At 38.9% G+C, this 18,692-nt stretch overlaps 1 protein-coding gene across 2 annotated transcripts in view; it reads left to right on the top strand.

Annotated features, from left to right (window-relative positions):
• The window catches only part of LOC133615912 (protein kinase C-binding protein NELL1-like), a 547,026-nt gene that overhangs the window by 219,699 nt on the left and 308,635 nt on the right, over positions 1-18,692 (top strand). For both annotated transcript variants that reach the window (XM_061974796.1, XM_061974797.1), the window contains exons 6-8: positions 3,696-3,768; positions 4,545-4,627; positions 13,396-13,530. In XM_061974796.1, the coding sequence (XP_061830780.1) occupies positions 3,696-3,768; positions 4,545-4,627; positions 13,396-13,530 (291 nt within the window). The remainder of the gene's footprint in view (positions 1-3,695; positions 3,769-4,544; positions 4,628-13,395; positions 13,531-18,692) is intronic.

Raw genomic sequence — 18,692 nt, 5'->3', positions numbered from 1 at the left:
CACCAAATTCTGGGCCCCCATACAAAAAACTCCTTAAGGGCCCCGCCATCCCACCCTAAACCCAAAGTTGCAATCCCCACACACTTACATTTGATATATTTACATGCACTAAAAACACATTGCAGGGGTTTGGTTGAGACCAGCGTTTTAAAACGGATGTAAAAACCTTGATTATGTTTTTGACGTTCTGAAGTTGGGATTAACATACTTAGACTTAGGAAAACCTTATTGATCCACAAAGAAAATTGTTCCATACAGTAGCACAGTTACAAAGGATGGAAAGGGTAAGGATGGAAAGGATAATGCAGGTATAAAGTAGACAAAAAATGTACCATAGGAGCAACATAAAACATAAAATATATGTAATATTTACATACATATACATTATATAATATATACTAATATTATATTATTATATTGTATTATATATATATATATATATATATATATATATATATATATATATATATATATATATATATATATATATATATATATATATAAACCCTTACCCTCTCCAGCCTTTGTAACTGAGCTACTATATGGAACAATTTATTTTGTGGATATTTACATACATATACATTACCGTATTTTCCGCACTATAAGGCGCACCTAAAAACCACAAATTTTCTCAAAAGCTAACAGTGCGCCTTATAACCCGGTGCGCTTTATTACGATTAATTTTCATAAAGTTTCGATCTCGCAACTTCGGTAAACAGCCGCCATCTTTTTTCCCGGTAGAACAGGAAGCGCTTCTTCTTCTACGCAAGCAACCGCCAAGGAAAGCACCCGCCCCCATAGAACAGGAAGCGCTTCACCCGCCCCCGGAAGAAGAAGAAAAAACGCGCGGATATCACCGTACGTTTCATTTCCTGTTTACATCTGTAAAGACCACAAAATGGCTCCTACTAAGCGATCCGGTTCATAAAAAGACGCAATCTCTCCATCCGCACACGGATTACTACCGTATTTCACAGCAACTGAACCGCACTGTGGAACGGGAGCACGTACGGTGAATATTCGCACCACAGAGAATGAGAAGTCATCCTTCACTGTGGTTCTAGCTTGCCATGCTAACTTCCACTCATGGTGATATTCAAAAGGAAGACCTTGCCAAAAGAGACCTTTCCAGCCGGCGTCATCATAAAAGCTAACTCGAAGGGATGGATGGATGAAGAAAAGATGAGCGAGTGGTTAAGGGAAGTTTACGCGAAGAGGCCGGGTGGCTTTTTTCACACAGCTCCGAAGGCGAACACACCTTCACTAAGACGGGCAGACAGCCTCGGACGACATACGCCAACATTTGCCAGTGGATCGTAAATGCTTGGGCAGATATTTCGGTCACAACTGTGGTCCGAGCTTTCCGGAAGGCAGGATTCACAGAACAACAGCGACACTGACTCCCGATGACTTCTACGAGACGGAACCGGCCATTTTGGATACCACGCTTAATATCTTATCTATATATATATATATATATATATATATAGATATATATATATATATATATATATATATATATATATATAATATAATATAATATAATACAATATAATATTAGTATATATTATATACCGTAATATTATATTGTATTATATTATATTATATTATATATATATATATATATATATATATATATATATATATATATATATATCTATATATATATATATATATATATATATATATATATATATATATATATATATATATATATATATATATATATATATATATATAAACCCTTACCCTCTCCATCCTTTGTAACTGAGCTACTATATGGAACAATTTCTTTTGTGGATCAATAACATTTTTCTAAGTCTAAGTCTAAGTCTAAGTATGTTAATCCCAACTTTAGAAAGTCAAAAACATAATCAAGGTTTTTACATCCGTTTTAAAACGCTGGTCTCAACCAAACCCCTGCAATTTGTTCTACAGTTGGTCCCTAAATAATTTGTTGTTGTTTTTTTAAACCCAAAATGTGTTAGTTTGCAAGATAAAACTAATTTGATATAAAGTGGGCAGAACATGAATTGAAATAATCATCTAACTTGTCATTATTCACTTAAATATAATTATAAATATGGCAGGTTTTCTTTAATTTAACGTGATTATCATCAGTGAATAGCACAAATTATAATAATACATAATTAGTATTATAATTATTGTTAGTGCATCTTTTTACCTGTCTTTGCGACCTTGTGACACCTCTGTTTCTAACTGTAATTGAGTGTCCTTGAACGCACCACAGGTATGTTCATACAAACGGTGCACCGGATTATAAGGGCGCATTAAAAGGGTCATATTATGATTTTTTTCTAAATGTAAAACACTTCCTTGTGGTCTACATAACATGTAATGGTGTTGCATAGATTATGTTTTACAGATCATCTTTAAGTCGCTTTCTGAGCGTCGTTTTGTGGGCGGTCTTATTTACGTGGCTCACCTTCGGCAGCGTCTTCTCCCCGTCATCTTTGTTGTAGCGGTGTAGCGTGCAAGGACGGGTGTGGAAGAAGTGTCAAAAGACGAGCTAACTGTTTTAATGACATTCAGACTTTATTTAAATCAATAACGGGACAGCATCTCCTCATCCGTGGCTCACTAGTGCAACAACAAGGTTGAAATGTGTCCCGTGAAATAACGTTCGACCGGAACTCTCTAATAACTAAAGTTCCGTGGGTGAATAATGTAAACTCACTATAGTTTTTAGCGCTTTGATAGCTAGTTTACTGACGGATATAAGTAAGAACTTTACACTACTTTATATTAGAAATGGCTACAGCGGAAGATGAATTCCACATAAGAAGGTAGAGAAAAAGAAGAAGGTTATGACTACGGTGTCGGCACGCACCACAAAGGCGCAATTTTTCAGGACTTATGCAGATCCCAAATACACATCAGCAGGTACCAGAAGGTAAGAAACGTTGGTTTTGCATAATATTGCAAAATAAAACAGCAGGTAATATATCTGCTAGCTAATAGGTGCCATTTTTGAGGTCCGTATACACACACCATAATAATACTCGTATGTTTAATGCGCCGACAATCCATCAAGCGGTGTGGCTTCATTGCTTACCAAAGTCGTACTAAAAACAATTTGACATATTTTTGAGCGTCGTGTGTAATGTTACATATTTTCAATGGAACATTTAAACTTTTTGGTGTTGTTTACTGCCATCATATTGCAGTCTACGCGTATCTCTTATGCATGACTGCCATCTACTGGTCACACTTATCATTACACCATGTACCAAATAAAATTGCTTTGAGTTCATTAAGCACAACCAGAATTATGGCCTACATTAAGCACACCGGGTTATAAGGGGCACTGTCGATTTTTGAGAAAATTAAAGGATTTTAATTGCGCCTTATAGTCCGAAAAATATGGTATGTGCAATGAGAGGCAAAAGTGAAACATGTACATAACTTTATCCTATGCTACCAGACATAGGTGTGTTATATTTTTGCATTTCTTTAATCCCTTCATCCTTGTTCCAAAATGCTCACGCTGTGTGTGAATGTTTAAACGTGAGCTTTGACGACCTTTTTTTCAATTACATATTCAAAAGGCAAAAAATACAATCATCACACTTTACAAAAGACCAGCGAGCCCCCCAATTACCTTCCCACTTCCACGCCACTAATACAGTGTGAGAAAACTCTCGTTAATACGAAACTCTCGTTCTTTCCGCCAGGGCGTTATCCAGGATGTGAAGTTGATATTTGCTCCCAACGGCTACATCACCCAATGTCCAAACCTCAATCGCAGTAAGTATTACTAAGATCCAGAATGTTCTCAACCAAAATGAATGTTGCATTTCTTTGTGCCTGTATAAAGTTGGACATTGGACAAATATGGTGCTCATTCTCCCCCCGATGTATTGTCAACAATGTTAACTTTCCTTTAATTCGGTATTTCTTAACCATAGGGCCAGTTGTAATACACTTTTCCACCACATGTGGCAGTAATGACAATATTAAACAAACAGAAGAAGTCGGAGTGAAGTTTCTTAACCACACAAATTATGACTAAAGTGGTGAATCTGTGTTTTAATTTGATTTATCTGTTTAGTTAAGAAACATTTAGATTACTATTTTCGTTTATTTAATTGTATGTAAATTATTATTGGTTATTTATTTATGAGTCCCTTCTTATGCTGTATAACTAGTTAATACTTTTTTTTTTTTTTTAAATCACCCTGACCTTAGCCTTAGGTTTATTGAATATGATTAAAATCAAAAGTAAGATTATAAATTTAGTGTTAATATTTCAGAGAGTCCCGGGCCCCTCTGTAGTGGAAAAAGTTGGGCCCCGAGGTCGAAAAGGTTCCTAAACCTCTGCTTTCATTCAAATTATTTTATATTAACATAATTCCTACCACAAACCTAAACAAAATGATTGAGGTTTGTTTTGTTTACCATTGATTTGTGTCCAAAGTGACCCCGTCACATGTATGGTTTCTCTCTCCCATCTGAAATAAAAACTGTTTTTTTTCCCCTCCTACATTTCTTCTGTTTATGCATTTATTTTTCTCTTCTTTCAGCCTGCCCAACCTGTAGCGACTTCCTGAGCTTAGTGCAGGGCATTATGGACCTGCAGGATTTACTCGCCAAGATGACCCTGAAGGTAAGAAAAGTGTCCTGCCAAGAGAAATATCACGTAGACCTCGACAGACTGTGTTGAAAAGATGCTCGGCTTGCTTTATTGTCATTCAATCCATATCCTGTCCTGTACATATAGACATAGCGGACCAAAATTGCGATTCCGCCGACTCGGCAAATGAAACATTGAATCTACTCAAGGTTTGCGTGTATTAAAAACCGTGCAAACTTGATAGCACACGCAAAACTGATCCGCTAAACTTGTGCGCAGAGGATTGTGTGAGCAAAATCCATTTGATGAATATACAGAATATATGCTAATCATCAGAACGTCCCACCATACTGGGAGGATAGGCAAATCTAACCATTCAGCTCGCACAATGTGATTAATCAGGACTAAAACTGTTCTTCGGCCGCTGCTTTGCGCCTTTATTTTGTACGTCAAGAAAGGACATTCAGTTGAATATGCTACAAAGACAACATATTTGATGTTCAAACTGATAAACATTTTTTTTTTTGCAAATAATCATTAACTTTAGAATTTGATGCCAGCAACACGTGACAAAGAAGTTGGGAAAGGTGGCAATAAATACTGATAAAGTTGAGGAATGCTCATCAAACACTTATTTGGAACATCAATCAATCAATCAATCAATCTTTATTTATATAGCCCTAAATCACAAGTGTCTCAAGGGGCTGCACAAGCCACAACGACATCCTCGGTACAAAGCCCACATACGGGCAAGGAAAAACTCACCCCAGTGGGACGTCGATGTGAATGACTATGAGAAACCTTGGAGAGGACCGCATATGTGGGTAACCCCCCCCCTCTAGGGGAGACCGAAAGCAATGGATGTCGAGTGGGTCTGACATAATATTGTGAGAGTCCAGTCCATAGTGGATCCAACATAATAGTAAGAGTCCAGTCCATAGTGGGGCCAGCAGGACACCATCCCGAGCGGAGACGGGTCAGCAGCGCAGAGATGTTCCCAGCCGATGCACAGGCGAGCGGTCCACCCCGGGTCCCGACTCTGGACAGCCAGCACTTCATCCATGGCCACCGGACCTGTGCCCCCCCCCCCCCCCCCCCTCCCCCCTCAAGGAAAATCCCACAGGTGAACAGGAAAATTGGGAACAGGTGGGTGCCATGATTGGGTATGAAAGTAGATTCCATGAAATGCTCAGTCATTCACGAACAAGGATGGGGCGAGTGTCACCACTTTGTCAACAAATGGGTGAGCAAATTGTTGAACAATTTAAGAAAAACCTTTTTCTCAACCAGCTATTGCAAGGAATTTAGGGATTTCACCATCTACGGTCCGTAATATCATCAAAAGGTTCAGAGAATCTGGAGAAATCACTGCACGTAAGCAGCTAAGCCCGTGACCTTGGATCCCTCAGGCTGTACTGCATCAACACGCGACATCAGTGTGTAAATGATATCACCACATGGGCTCAGGAACACTTCAGAAACCCACTGTCAGTAACTACAGTTGGTCGCTACATCTGTAAGTGCAAGTTAAAACTCTTCATGCAAGGCGAAAACCGTTTATCAACACCACCCAGAAACGCCGTCGTCTTCGCTGGGCCTGAGCTCATCTAAGATGGACTGATACAAAGTGGAAAAGTGTTCTGTGGTCTGACGAGTCCACATTTCAAATAGTTTTTGGAAACTGTGGACGTCGTGTCCTCTCGACCAAAGAGGAAAAGAACCATCCGGATTGTTATAGGCGCAAAGTTGAAAAGCCAGCATCTGTGATGGAATGGGGGTGTATTAGTGCCCAAGACATGGGTAACTTACACATCTGTGAAGGCGCCATTAATGCTGAAAGGTACATACAGGTTTTGGAGCAACATATGTTGCCATCCAAGCAACGTTACCATGGACGCCCCTGCTTATTTCAGCAAGACAATGCCAAACCACGTGTTACATCAACGTGGCTTCATAGTAAAAGAGTGCGGGTACGAGACTGGCCTGCCTGTAGTCCAGACCTGTCTCCCATTGAAAAGCCTAAAATACCACAATGGAGACCCCGGACTGTTGACCAAATGGGAAATAATTACACCTGAAAAGCTTAAAAAATGTGTCTCCTCAGTTCCCAAACGTTTACTGAGTGTTGTTAAAAGGAAAACAGTGGTAAACATGCCGTTTCCCAATTACTTTTGCACGTGTTTCAGCCATGAAATTCTAAGTTAATTATTATTTACAAAAAAAAAGTAAAGTTTATAAGTTTGAACATCAAATATCTTGTCTTTGTAGTGCATTCAATTGAATATGGGTTGAAAATGATTTGCAAATCATTGTATTCCGTTTATATTTACATCTAACACAATTTCCCATCTCATATGGAAACGGGGTTTGTAGTACACGCAGTATTGTTAAAATTTGCACACGTTGTTTTGCAAGTGGTTTTTGGATATTAGCAGGGGCGTCACTAGCTTTTAAGGACAGGGGGGGCTTAGCCCCCAGGAGATGCACAGGATGTGCGCGAACGTTACGCACAAGCACAAAACTTCACAAACGGCTAACAAAGACTTAGAAATTATTCATTGTTATTATTATTATTTTAAAAAAATGCACGGGACGAAATGAAATGCTCCCCGGGACGATGGCTTTTAACCATTTTTTTTCTTTTTCTTTTTATGTATTTATTCATTTTACATTTTATATTAAATGTCTTGGTTTTTCCTCCCTCTGAAAATCCTATGAAATGTTTAACAAGCCATCCTATAATAATACAACAGCTATTAATGTAACAATACAATAAAACAAATATATTTAATGATGTTTTTTTCATTATTTTAACAATAGGCTTAAGTATATTACTTTATATAGATTCTACAAGAAATACAAAACTTAAAAACTAATTAATTTACAATTGCACACACAAGGTTTTGTGCAGCTTCACTCATTGTACAGGAAGATAATGTGCTTCGTACACCTGCAGGACCGCAAGCAAGGTCGCAGAGAAAATGCGGACTGGAATTTGAGTGATGTGGGCATTTTCTATATGAACAAGTGGAATGGATTGGATTCCGACGCACTAAAGGGGCTCTCTACCTTACGCTACGAAGTGAGGGGAAACTGAGTGAATAATAACAGGTTATATGATTATTTATTTAAACTCATATTCGGGCCACTTTATAATGAATATGTATTTGTAAAAAAAAATAAAATATATATATATATATATATAACACCAAATTATTTAGGGGGGCTTAAGAATATTTTAGGGGGGCTTGAGCCCCCCTAAAATAGGCCTAACAACGCCAATGGATATTAGTAAATCACACACCTAGTGTTGTCAACGCCAACTCAAAAAACATTTCCTTATGGATGTGTAGTGTAATACTATTTACACTGATTAACATACGGGCAAGTGAAGCACCAGTCGTGTGGAGCATCCGACATTCTGTAAATTCGGCATCCCAGGAACAATATGTTATTCAAAATGACAAACATTGCCATCCTGCTGTGTGGCTACTTTCCCCTTGTACGTTTATATACACAAACACATTTCCACCTGACTTGTTCATACAAATCACAGCAGGGAGGCTGCAGTCATCCCCAGCTCCCAAATGTCTCCTTGCCTTTTCGTGTTGGGACTAGAGGAGTTCAGCAAGGGGTGAATCATTTCTTAAATGAATATGGAGGGAATATGATGGAGAGATGAGGTGACTGAATTGTCATTAATGTATGCTGATTCCCTTGATATTTACTATAGGTTCACTCTGCAGGTGGTTATAAATTTGTTGCACATATGTGACTCGGGACGGGTACCAAATTCAGTATTTGTATAGGTACCAACCATGTTCCCTTGGTACTACATACTACGTATGCTGTTTTCTGGATTTCAACGCAATGTCTATTTTCAGTTGGAAACCCATGCAACTGTTTATTACAAAACCCAAAACCAGTGAAGTTGGCACATTGTGGCTGTTGTCTTTGCTCCACAGTAAGTCTTTGCTGTCATCCAGCATTCTGTTTTGTTTCCATAGCAGCGCATTTCCGAACTCCTGCCGGAATCAAACGCAAGTGTTTTCTAATCATCGCAGGCTTTGTAACAGACAACGAAGATTTTTGGACAAATGAGGATTCACAACCTTGTCTTTTTGAACCTGAATGTACAGAGGATGAACTACTGCTCATAGAAGCGAACAATAAGAAGAGGCTGAATTGTACTGTATTTAGAATTTGCAACCAGTCTCTCTGCCTTTTCACAAGATCTTAATCAGTGTTTTCCTTAACGTTGGATACAAGGAAGCAGTGTCCTCAACTTGGGCATCATGTACAAAACCCAAAACCAGTGTTGGCATGTTGTGTAATTAGTAAATAAAAACAGAATACAATGATTTGCAAATCCTTTTCAACCTATATTCAATTGAATAGACTGCAAAGACAAGATATTTAATGTTCAAACTGAGAAACTTCTTTTTGTTTTTGTGTGCAAAAAAATCATTAACATGGAATTTAATGGCAGCAACACATTGCAAAAAAGTTGACACAGGGGCATTTTTACCACCATTTTACATGGCTTTTCTTTTCAACAACACTCAGTTGAAGCTTTTCAGGTGGAATTGTTTCCCATTCTTGCTTGATCCAGAGTCTCCGGCGGTTTCATATTGCTCCACACCTTTTCAGGTCTGGACTACAGGCAGGCCAGTCTAGTAGCCGCACTCTTTTACTGTGAAGCCAGGCTGTTGTAACACGTGGCTTGGCATTGTCTTGCTGAAATAAGCAGGGCCGTCCATGATAAAGTTGCTTGGATGGCAACATATGTTGTTCCAAAATCTGTATGCACCTTTCAGCATTAATGGTGTCACAGGCATTCAATGTTGGTTTTCAGCCTTGCTGCTTACGTGCAGTGATTTCTCCAGATTCTCTGAACCTTTTGATGATATTACAGACCGTAGATGGTGAAATCCCTACATTCCTTGCAATAGCTCGTTGAGAAATGTTGTTCTTAAACTGTTGGACAATTTGCTCACGCATTTGTTCACAAAGTGGTGACCCTCGCCCCATCCTTGTTTGTGAATGACTGAGCATTTCAGGGAAGCTGATTTTATACCCAATCATGGCACCCACTTGTTCCCAAGTAGCCTGTTCACCTGTGGGATGTTCCAAATAAGTGTTTAATATGAGCATTTCTCAACTTTGTCAGTCTTTTTTGCCACTTGTGCCAGCTTTTTTTGAAACATGTTGCAGGCACCAAATTCCAAATGAGCTAATATTTGCAAAAATTAACAAAGTTTTCCAGTTCGAACATGAAATATCTTGTCTTTGCAGTCTATTCAATTGAATATTGGTTGAAAATGATTTGCAAATCATTGTATTCTGTTTTTATTTATCATTTACACAACGTGCCAACACTGGTTTTGGGTTTTGTACATGATGCCCAAGTTGTATCCAACGTTAAGGAAAACACTGATTAAGATCTTGTGAAAAGGCAGGGAGACTGGTTGCAAATTCTAAATACAGTACAATTCAGCCTCTTCTTATTGTTCGCTTCTATGAGCTGTAGTTCATCCTCTGTACATTCAGGTTCAAAAAGACAAGGTTGTGTATCCTCATTTGTCCAAAGAAAAGTCGTCTTCGTTGTCTGTTCCAATTCCGGGAGTACGTTTGTAGTAACAAATGTGTCGCAGGAGTTCGGAAGTGCGCTGCTATGGAAACAAAACAGAATGCTGGACGACAGCAAAGACTTACTGTGGAGCAAAGACATCGTCCACAATGTACATCCGAACATGACATGACAATCAACAATGTCCCTACAAAGAAGGATAAAACAAAAACTGAGATAGTCTTGATTGCTAAAACAAGACTATCGCTCAAAGGAAGACATGGAACTGCTACAGGAAAATACCAAAAGAAGGGAAAAAGCCACCAAAATAGGAGCGCAAGACAAGAACTAAAACACTACATACAGGAAAACATTAAAAAACTCCAAATAAGTCAGGACGTGATGTGACAGGTCGTGACAGTAAACCTACTTTGAGACAAGAGCTATATTAATGCATGCTTGGTTATGGTTTAAAGTCATATCCAACAATTGCAACAACGACTTTTTACTGTCAACTGAGTTTCGCTTTTTAATGATTTCTGCTGGTGGTGTGCCTCCAGATTTTTTTCAACGCAAAAAATGTGCCTTGGCTCTACAAAAGGTTGAAAAACACTGGCATATAAGTACCAATAAGAGTACCGACAAATACCGATATCAATACGGCTGTCATATCGATAAAACCCTAACAACATACATCCGGACTCATGTATCAAACACTGCAGACACGTCTATTAGCTTCTCACTCCTGTGATACTCTGAGCAGTTGTTGCTCACGTTATGCAGGAAACCAATTCCCGTGCAACGCCCGCAGGCTGACGCGTTGCCTTTGAAAGTGTGTGTTTCAAGCCTTTTGTTTAGGACTTTGACAGGGCTGCTTCTTAAAGCTCACAGCTCACACTGCCCTCCAGTAGCCAATCGGGACGGCCTGGTAATGAAGTCGAATGCCTCCACGACCCCTCCAATTTCTCTCTTTTTTTACTTAAAAGCTTCCATCATTTCATGGCGAATCTTGTCTTTCCTGACACTGTAGCCTGAGTCGGTCTCACAGGATCAGACGGGTCCGACTCGGAGCAACAGATCATTTCCGAGTTGACTTTAATTCTTCAGACAAGTTCTACTGTTTTTTGTTTTATTTATACCAGTCACGACTCTGAATGTCTGCAAAAAAATCAGTGTAGCTATTTTAATTTCAGGGAGTTGTAGTTTCCAAACCCCAAAACCAGTGAAGTTGGCACGTTGTGTAAATGGTAAATAAAAACAGAATACAATGATTTGCAAATCCTTTTCAACTTATATTCAATTGAATAGACTGGCAAAGACAAAATACTTAACGTTCAAACTGGAAAACGTAGTTATTTTTTTTGCAAATATTAGCTCATTTGGAATTTAATGCCTGCAACATGTTGCAAAAAAGCTGGCACAAGTGGCAAAAAAGACTGAGAAAGTTGACGACTGCTCATCAAACACTTATTTGGAACATCCCACTGGTGAACAGGCTGATTGGGAACAGGTGGGTGCCATGATTGGGTATAAAAGCAGCTTCCATGAAATGCTCAGTCATTCACAAACAATGATGAGGGCGAGGGTCACCAATTTCAGAATGGTTAAAAGCATTAAAAACCAGTTCCCAGTAGCTTATTATTTTTTTCGAAGTTTTTTTCAAAATTTTACCCATCACGCAATATCCCTAAAAAAAGCTTCAAAGTGCCTGATTTTAACCATCGTTATAAACACCCGTCCATTTTCCTGTGACGTCACATAGTGAAGCCAACACAAACAAACATGGCGGAAAGAACAGCAAGGTATAGCGACATTAGCTCGGATTCAGACTCGGATTTCAGCGGCTTAAGCGATTCAACAGATTACGCATGTATTGAAACGGATGGTTGTAGTGTGGAGGCAGGTAGCGAAAACGAAATTGAAGAAGAAACTGAAGCTATTGAGCCATATCGGTTTGAACCGTGTGCAAGCGAAACCGTATGCAAGCGAAACCGACGAAAACGACACGACAGCCAGCAAAACGGGAGAAAGCGAGGACGAATTCGGCGATCGCCTTCTAACCAACGATTGGTATGTGTTTGTTTGGCATTACAGGAAACTAACAACTATGAACTAGGTTTACAGCATATGAAATACATTTGGCAACAACATGCACTTTGAGAGTGCAGACAGCCCAATTTTCATCAATGAATATATTCTGTAGACATACCCTCATCCGCTCTCTTTTCCTGAAAGCTGATCTGTTCAGTTTTGGAGTTGATGGCCAGGGAAGCTAGGGTCGATAGGGGGTTTAGCTCGCTCGTCTGCGGGAACAAACTGCCGCCATTGCTTGCCGTGCTACCGAGGTCCTTTGTCCCTGAATTGCTCACACACTCCGGCAGATTCAATGGGGGTCTGGCGGCAGATTTCTTTTGACTTTATCGTTGGAAATGCATCTGCTTTGAGTGTCGCAGGATATCCACACATTCTTGCCATCTCTGTCGTAGCATAGCTTTCGTCGGTAAAGTGTGCGGAACAAACGTCCAATTTCTTGCCACTTTCGCATCTTTGGGCCACTGGTGCAACTTGAATCCGTCCCTGTTCGTGTTGTTACACCCTCCGACAACACACCGACGAGGCATGATGTCTCCAAGGTACGGAAAACAGTCGAAAAAACGGAATATAACACAGCTGATTTGACTCGGTGTTTGAGAAAATGGCGGATTGCTTCCCGATGTGACGCCATGTTGTGACGTCATCGCTCCGAGAGCGAATATTAGAAAGGCGTTTAATTCGCCAAAATTCATCCATTTAGAGTTCGGAAATCGGTTAAAAAAATATATGGTCTTTTTTCTGCAACATCAAGGTATATATTGACGCTTACATAGGTCTGGTGATAATGTTCCCCTTTAAAGTCATTTGTGCGATGAGAGGAGCAAACAGTTCTTTGACTGCTGTCAAACAAGCATCACAGTTGAAGGACAAAGATCAAAACATGCTTCAGAAGAAGGTCTGTGCAAGTCGTGTAGAAGCACAAGGGGGTTAGCACGGATCTGGACTGTCAGTCTTTTCTGTCATTTCCACTATGCTTTATAGCCTACGGTCGAAAGCATGAGCTGCATGAAGATCTCCTATTATTCGTCCTCTAATGAGCCCAACACCAGAGGGCGAGGGGAGATGGGTCGAGGGCTTTACCTGCTTTTGCGCAGTCACTTTAAGTGCCCTGACGGGTGATTTTGTGCTTTATTCTCAGTTAAACTACGCAGAGTCCAGGCTGACCCAGCTGGAGGGATGCCACTGCGAGAAGACGTGCAGCGCCAACGGCCTGGTCTACAGGAATAAGGAGCTCTGGGTGGAGCCGGAAAATTGCAGGAACTGTGCATGTAAGGTGAGGGTCACTCTTGTTCTCATGAATGATGGAACTCTCACTTAAGACTCACTCATCAAAAAGTGATGGCTGCCATCATCCGAGTGTTGTCTGGAATGAAAGGGGTATATATCGGCAAGCAGAATTTTAGCACGGCATGTCAACAGGTGAACTTAAACAATTTGAATAATCACATAAAAAGTCCATTAATTTCAGCAGTTCAATTCAAACGTGAAACTAATATGTGATTTATATTCATTACCTGCAAAGTGAAATATGCCAAGCTTGTATTTGTTATAATTTTCATAAATAATGGCTTACAGTTTTTGAAAGCCCTCACATTTTGAGATTTTTAATTGAAGGTTTTCATAAGCTGTAAACTTAAATAGCTGAAAATAAGTCATTTAACAATAAATATTGTTTGGTTTTTTTACTTTTAACTTTCGATTAAAATTTTTTTGTTCTTTTTTTCTGTGTTTTTCTTATGTTTGTGTCATGTCTGTGTGATCATGTTTTTGTTTTGGTCATGTTCGTTTTGGTTTTTGGACTTTTTGTGCACTTTTGTTTTGTCACCATAGCAACCATTAGTTTTCACCTGTCACGTCACGCACCTGTTTCACGTTTTGAGTCACGCACCTGCTTTCACTAATCATGTCCATAGTATTTAAGTTCATTCTTTTCAGTTTGTCGTTCTGACGACATCTCCACATTTATGCTTCTGTACACTCTTCATCCTCTAAGATCCTGCTTCATGTCCCATGCCAAAGTAAGTTTTTGTTCCATGTTTATAGTCTTTTTGTTTTTCATAGTTTGTTCTCCGCCATTGTGCGCGCCTTTTGTTTACTTCCTTGTTTTGTAGTTATAGTGTTAAATAAAAATGTACTTACATTCCCGTCTCGCCCGAGCCAACTTTCCGTTGCATCCCGGAAAAGCTAACACCCAAGACCAAGTCATGACAGTTTGATTCCTTTTTTGTATGTACCGTATTTTTCGGAGTATAAGTCGCACCGGGGTATAAGTCGCACCTGCCGAAAATGCATAGTAAAGAAGGAAAAAAACATATATAAATCGCACTGGAGCCCGGCCAAACTATGAAAAAAACTGCGACTTATAGTCCGAAAAATATGGTACCTTGTTTTTACATGGCAAACAAAATATGCAATATTTTCCCCATGAAAAGAGAATATTTGATGTGATGTAGTTGGAGCGTTTAATATGTAAATAATGCATAATAACTAGAGATGTCCAATAATATCGGCCTGCCGATATAATCGGCCGATAAATGCTTTAAGACTTAGACTTAGACTTCCTTTTTATTGTCATTCAAATTTTAACTTTACAGTACAGATAAGAACGAAATTTTGTTACATTAAAAAAAAAATAACAGTCCAGTGCAAGACAAAAGTAAAGATAGGAAAAGACAAAGCAAGATCAACAACAATAAAGACCCTAAATGGATTAAAGTTAAAAGTTAAAGTTAAAGTACCAATGATTGTCACACACACACTAGGTGTGGCGAGATTATTCTCTGCATTTGACCCATCACCCTTGATCACCCCCTGGGAGGTGAGGGGAGCAGTGGGCAGCAGCGGTGGCCGCGCCCGGGAATCATTTTGGTGATTTAACCCCCAATTCCAACCCTTGATGCTGAGTGCCAAGCAGGGAGGTAATGGGTCCCATTTTTATAGTCTTTGGTATGACTCGGCCGGGGTTTGAACTCACAACCTACCGATCTCAGGGCGGACACGCTAACCACTAGGCCACTGAGTAGGTTAATCTGCTTTGGAACTTTATTAGACGTCTTGGATTGTTTGTTAGCTGTCTGCCTGTGTGTGTAGTTAGTATGTTCCAATAGCAGCAGAAGTGCAGTTTTTGGAGAGCTGTATTATTTTCAGTTTTTTGCCCAAGGGACTGATTTTATTTAACACTATATTATTATGTATACACCTATAGTGATCACAGAGACAGGTTGTTTTTGTGTTACTGTATATATTTGTTTTTCTGAAAAATCCCACTTAATATACTTTGGGTAACAACAGTCAATATTTATTTATTTTAATTTTTTAGGGGGGTAACAGTCAATATTTATTTATTTTTTTGTATTTTAGTTTTTTCTTATAAAATAAAAGTGAGCTTTTGTTAAACCAAATATTGTGTTTTTTTTCCATATACAACAACCTATCTGGATTCGATAAGAGAATCGATAAGGAATCGGTTCGATAAGAGGATTCGGTAAAGGGCTCGAACTCGATAATTTCTTATCAAACATTATCCCTACTCATGACGCAGTGACTTGAACGATGCGGACACGTTTGTTACTTGATACTTTCTAATACGCTTCTACCTTGGAAACTGTGTACGTGTAAGTAATACGCAACTGTAATAATTGGATACTTTTATATTGACAAATATTGTTTGCTTATTACGTGTGTCTAGTTTGTGTGCTTAGCTGTTGCGTAGGTGCTAGCTCCTAGTAGCCTATAACCTATAGCTTTAACTGAACCATCCAATTTCGGACCAGCGTACATCCTAAATTGGTCGCCAACCAATTGCAGGGCATTTTGGAATGGTAAAAATAATATGAAATATGAGCTGTGAATTACACATTCTGGTCAATACGTAATTACCGTGTTTTCCGGACTATAAAACACACCTAAACTTTATTAAAACTATATATTTTTTATCTATTCGCCACACCGGATTATAAGCCACAGATATATACGTTGTGAAATGACTTATTCACACGAAAATATTTTGTAAATTAATTGTTTCCACGGCAGTAAAACGGCTGATCAAACAAAACAGAAGTCGTCGTTCTTTTTTTTAAATCTAAACAAGCATATACCAAGTTTCTGTATTTAATTTTTTTTGGAGGCCATTTAGATGTTAACTGACCGTCCAGCTTTGCACAAGTAAACACGCTGCTTGTATTTACGATATAATCCGATACCCGTTTTTTTGGGCTGATATCAGGTCGAAAACGATATCGAAGTGAGACTACTGACCAAAACACGCGTTTGCAGAATTTAAAATATTTCACTACAGAGTCTATTCATAGCACCTAACAGGCAAATTCCTTCAGCACTTCCTCCTTCCCAGGTCCGATACCATGGCCGCCAAAGGGCAGCACCCTGGTAATCATCCTCTAATTAGCGCCCTTGCCTGCCCGCACACATGGAAGCCAGACTTTGAAATGTGTTGAATCAGGCCATGTGGGGCCCTGGGGGGGTTTCGACTTGTTGTGTCACTACACGGCAAGCACGGGAGAGATTTTAGTCGGTATGATTTGCTCCTCTGAACATACCATTAAGTGGAGATCTGTGCCACCTGGGGGGGGATTGTCCCAATGACTCATGAAATTAAGAGGCATCTGCAAGGGTAGATTGGCTTCAGAACCGAAGTCAGTCCCCCAGGGCCTTTATATCATCAGTCCTCCAGCACTGAATGGTGGATCCATTAACCTGTTGTACGTTTCGACCCTATTGGCCGATTCATTAGGCGGGGTAATTCAATCAGATTGGCACTTTTTTTTGCACAAATATTGAACAAGCAAGGCTTATATAACTTTATAGTGATGTGCAAAATCAAGTTTCAAATAATAATAACAATAATTAAAAAATATCAATGGCATATCAAATACAATTTAAATAAAAATTGAATGCCTCTTTTCTATTTGCAGCCTTCTGAGGTAAATATCAACATTCACTTTTTCCACAGGCTAATAAATTTGAAAATAAAATAACAATGAATAAATCAACCATTCAGGACTTTAAACTGCTCAGTTTGCAACACACTGATCTAATCTGATGTGCCCAAGCCAGATACCTGCCATCTTTTCTTGGATGCTAGTTCATTAATGTCCGGGCTCAGGTCTTGAGCTGAGGCAACCTTCATTATCGAACAAAGGTGTTCATCAGCCATTATATCTCGTAGTCCACCCGGACCACAGTCTTGGGGGCGTGCCTTAAAGGCACTGCCTTTAACGTCAATTAAGATGTCTTGTTGACCAGGCCATTGAACCAATAATTGTGTTTGACTAAGGTGGTGCGATTCATTTTTATGATCAGACTGGAATCACACATTGCAGTTCCACAAAAAGAGTTGCAAGAACGACTTATTTTACTGACTAAATTAACTATGTAGAATGTTTGCCTTGTAACCGTTTGTTGGTGTGCAGTCGAGGGTTGTACGGTATACCGGTATTAGTATAGTATCACGATACTAATGATTCATATTCGGTATTATATCGCCTCTAAAAAGTACCAGTCCCCCCTAACGATGACAGTTTAATTGCATGTACAAAATATGCACAAAAACACTTTTACAAACATCACACATTGGACGGTTTAGTAAGTAAGAATTGTTTTAGATATACTGTAAAACTTACAAACGTTGCTTGGAGTGATGAATGACGAATCCATATGAGTTAAAACGCTAAAATAAGGAATGACACTTGTACTTTCGGCTCAAAGCTTTAAACAGCAGGAAACACTGCGAGCGTTCACCCAGCAGCACCTGCAGTGAGCAAACTTGTCCGAAAGATGGCGCCATAGCATAAAAAAATAACACACCAATTCAGTGCCTTTGCATGTGTTAAATGAAATCTATTTGCGTTACGGCCGTCAGCGAAAAAAAAAATCCATAAATTAGCCGCATTGTGTTGTAAGCCGCAGTGTTCAAAGCGTAGGAAAAAAGTAGCAGTTGGTAGTCCATGATTTACGGTAATTGTGTGTCAAAGACCACGCTGTAGTATGTAATGTAAGAGAAAAATAGTCAGGTGAATAACAAAAATCCCATTTTTGTGCAATTTTTTGTCATTTTGCTGAATTAGATACAACTCAATCAAAAACATTATGGAGTATGAAATAAGACAAACAATTAAAGAAATACATTAATCTTTAGATAAATACAAATAATTAATTATAATTTAAATGTTATACTGTACATACATGTATTATTAAATGTGTCTATATTTGTTGTTGTTGAAAAAGTACATTTAATTAGTTATTTCAAGATTTAATGAATGATTTATTTGCTCATTAATGACCGTATATTATGAATTATTGGAACCTCCAACTGTGTAGAGTTTGCACGTTCTCAGCCCACATTCCAAAAACATGAATTTCAAGTTAATTGGAGACTTTATATTGTCAATAGGCACGAATTGTTGGTCTGTATGTGCC

This window comes from Nerophis lumbriciformis, linkage group LG15 (genome assembly GCF_033978685.3).
Source record: "Nerophis lumbriciformis linkage group LG15, RoL_Nlum_v2.1, whole genome shotgun sequence".
NCBI classification, from domain to species: Eukaryota; Metazoa; Chordata; class Actinopteri; order Syngnathiformes; family Syngnathidae; genus Nerophis; species Nerophis lumbriciformis.
This window is presented reverse-complemented; position numbering and strand designations above follow the sequence as displayed.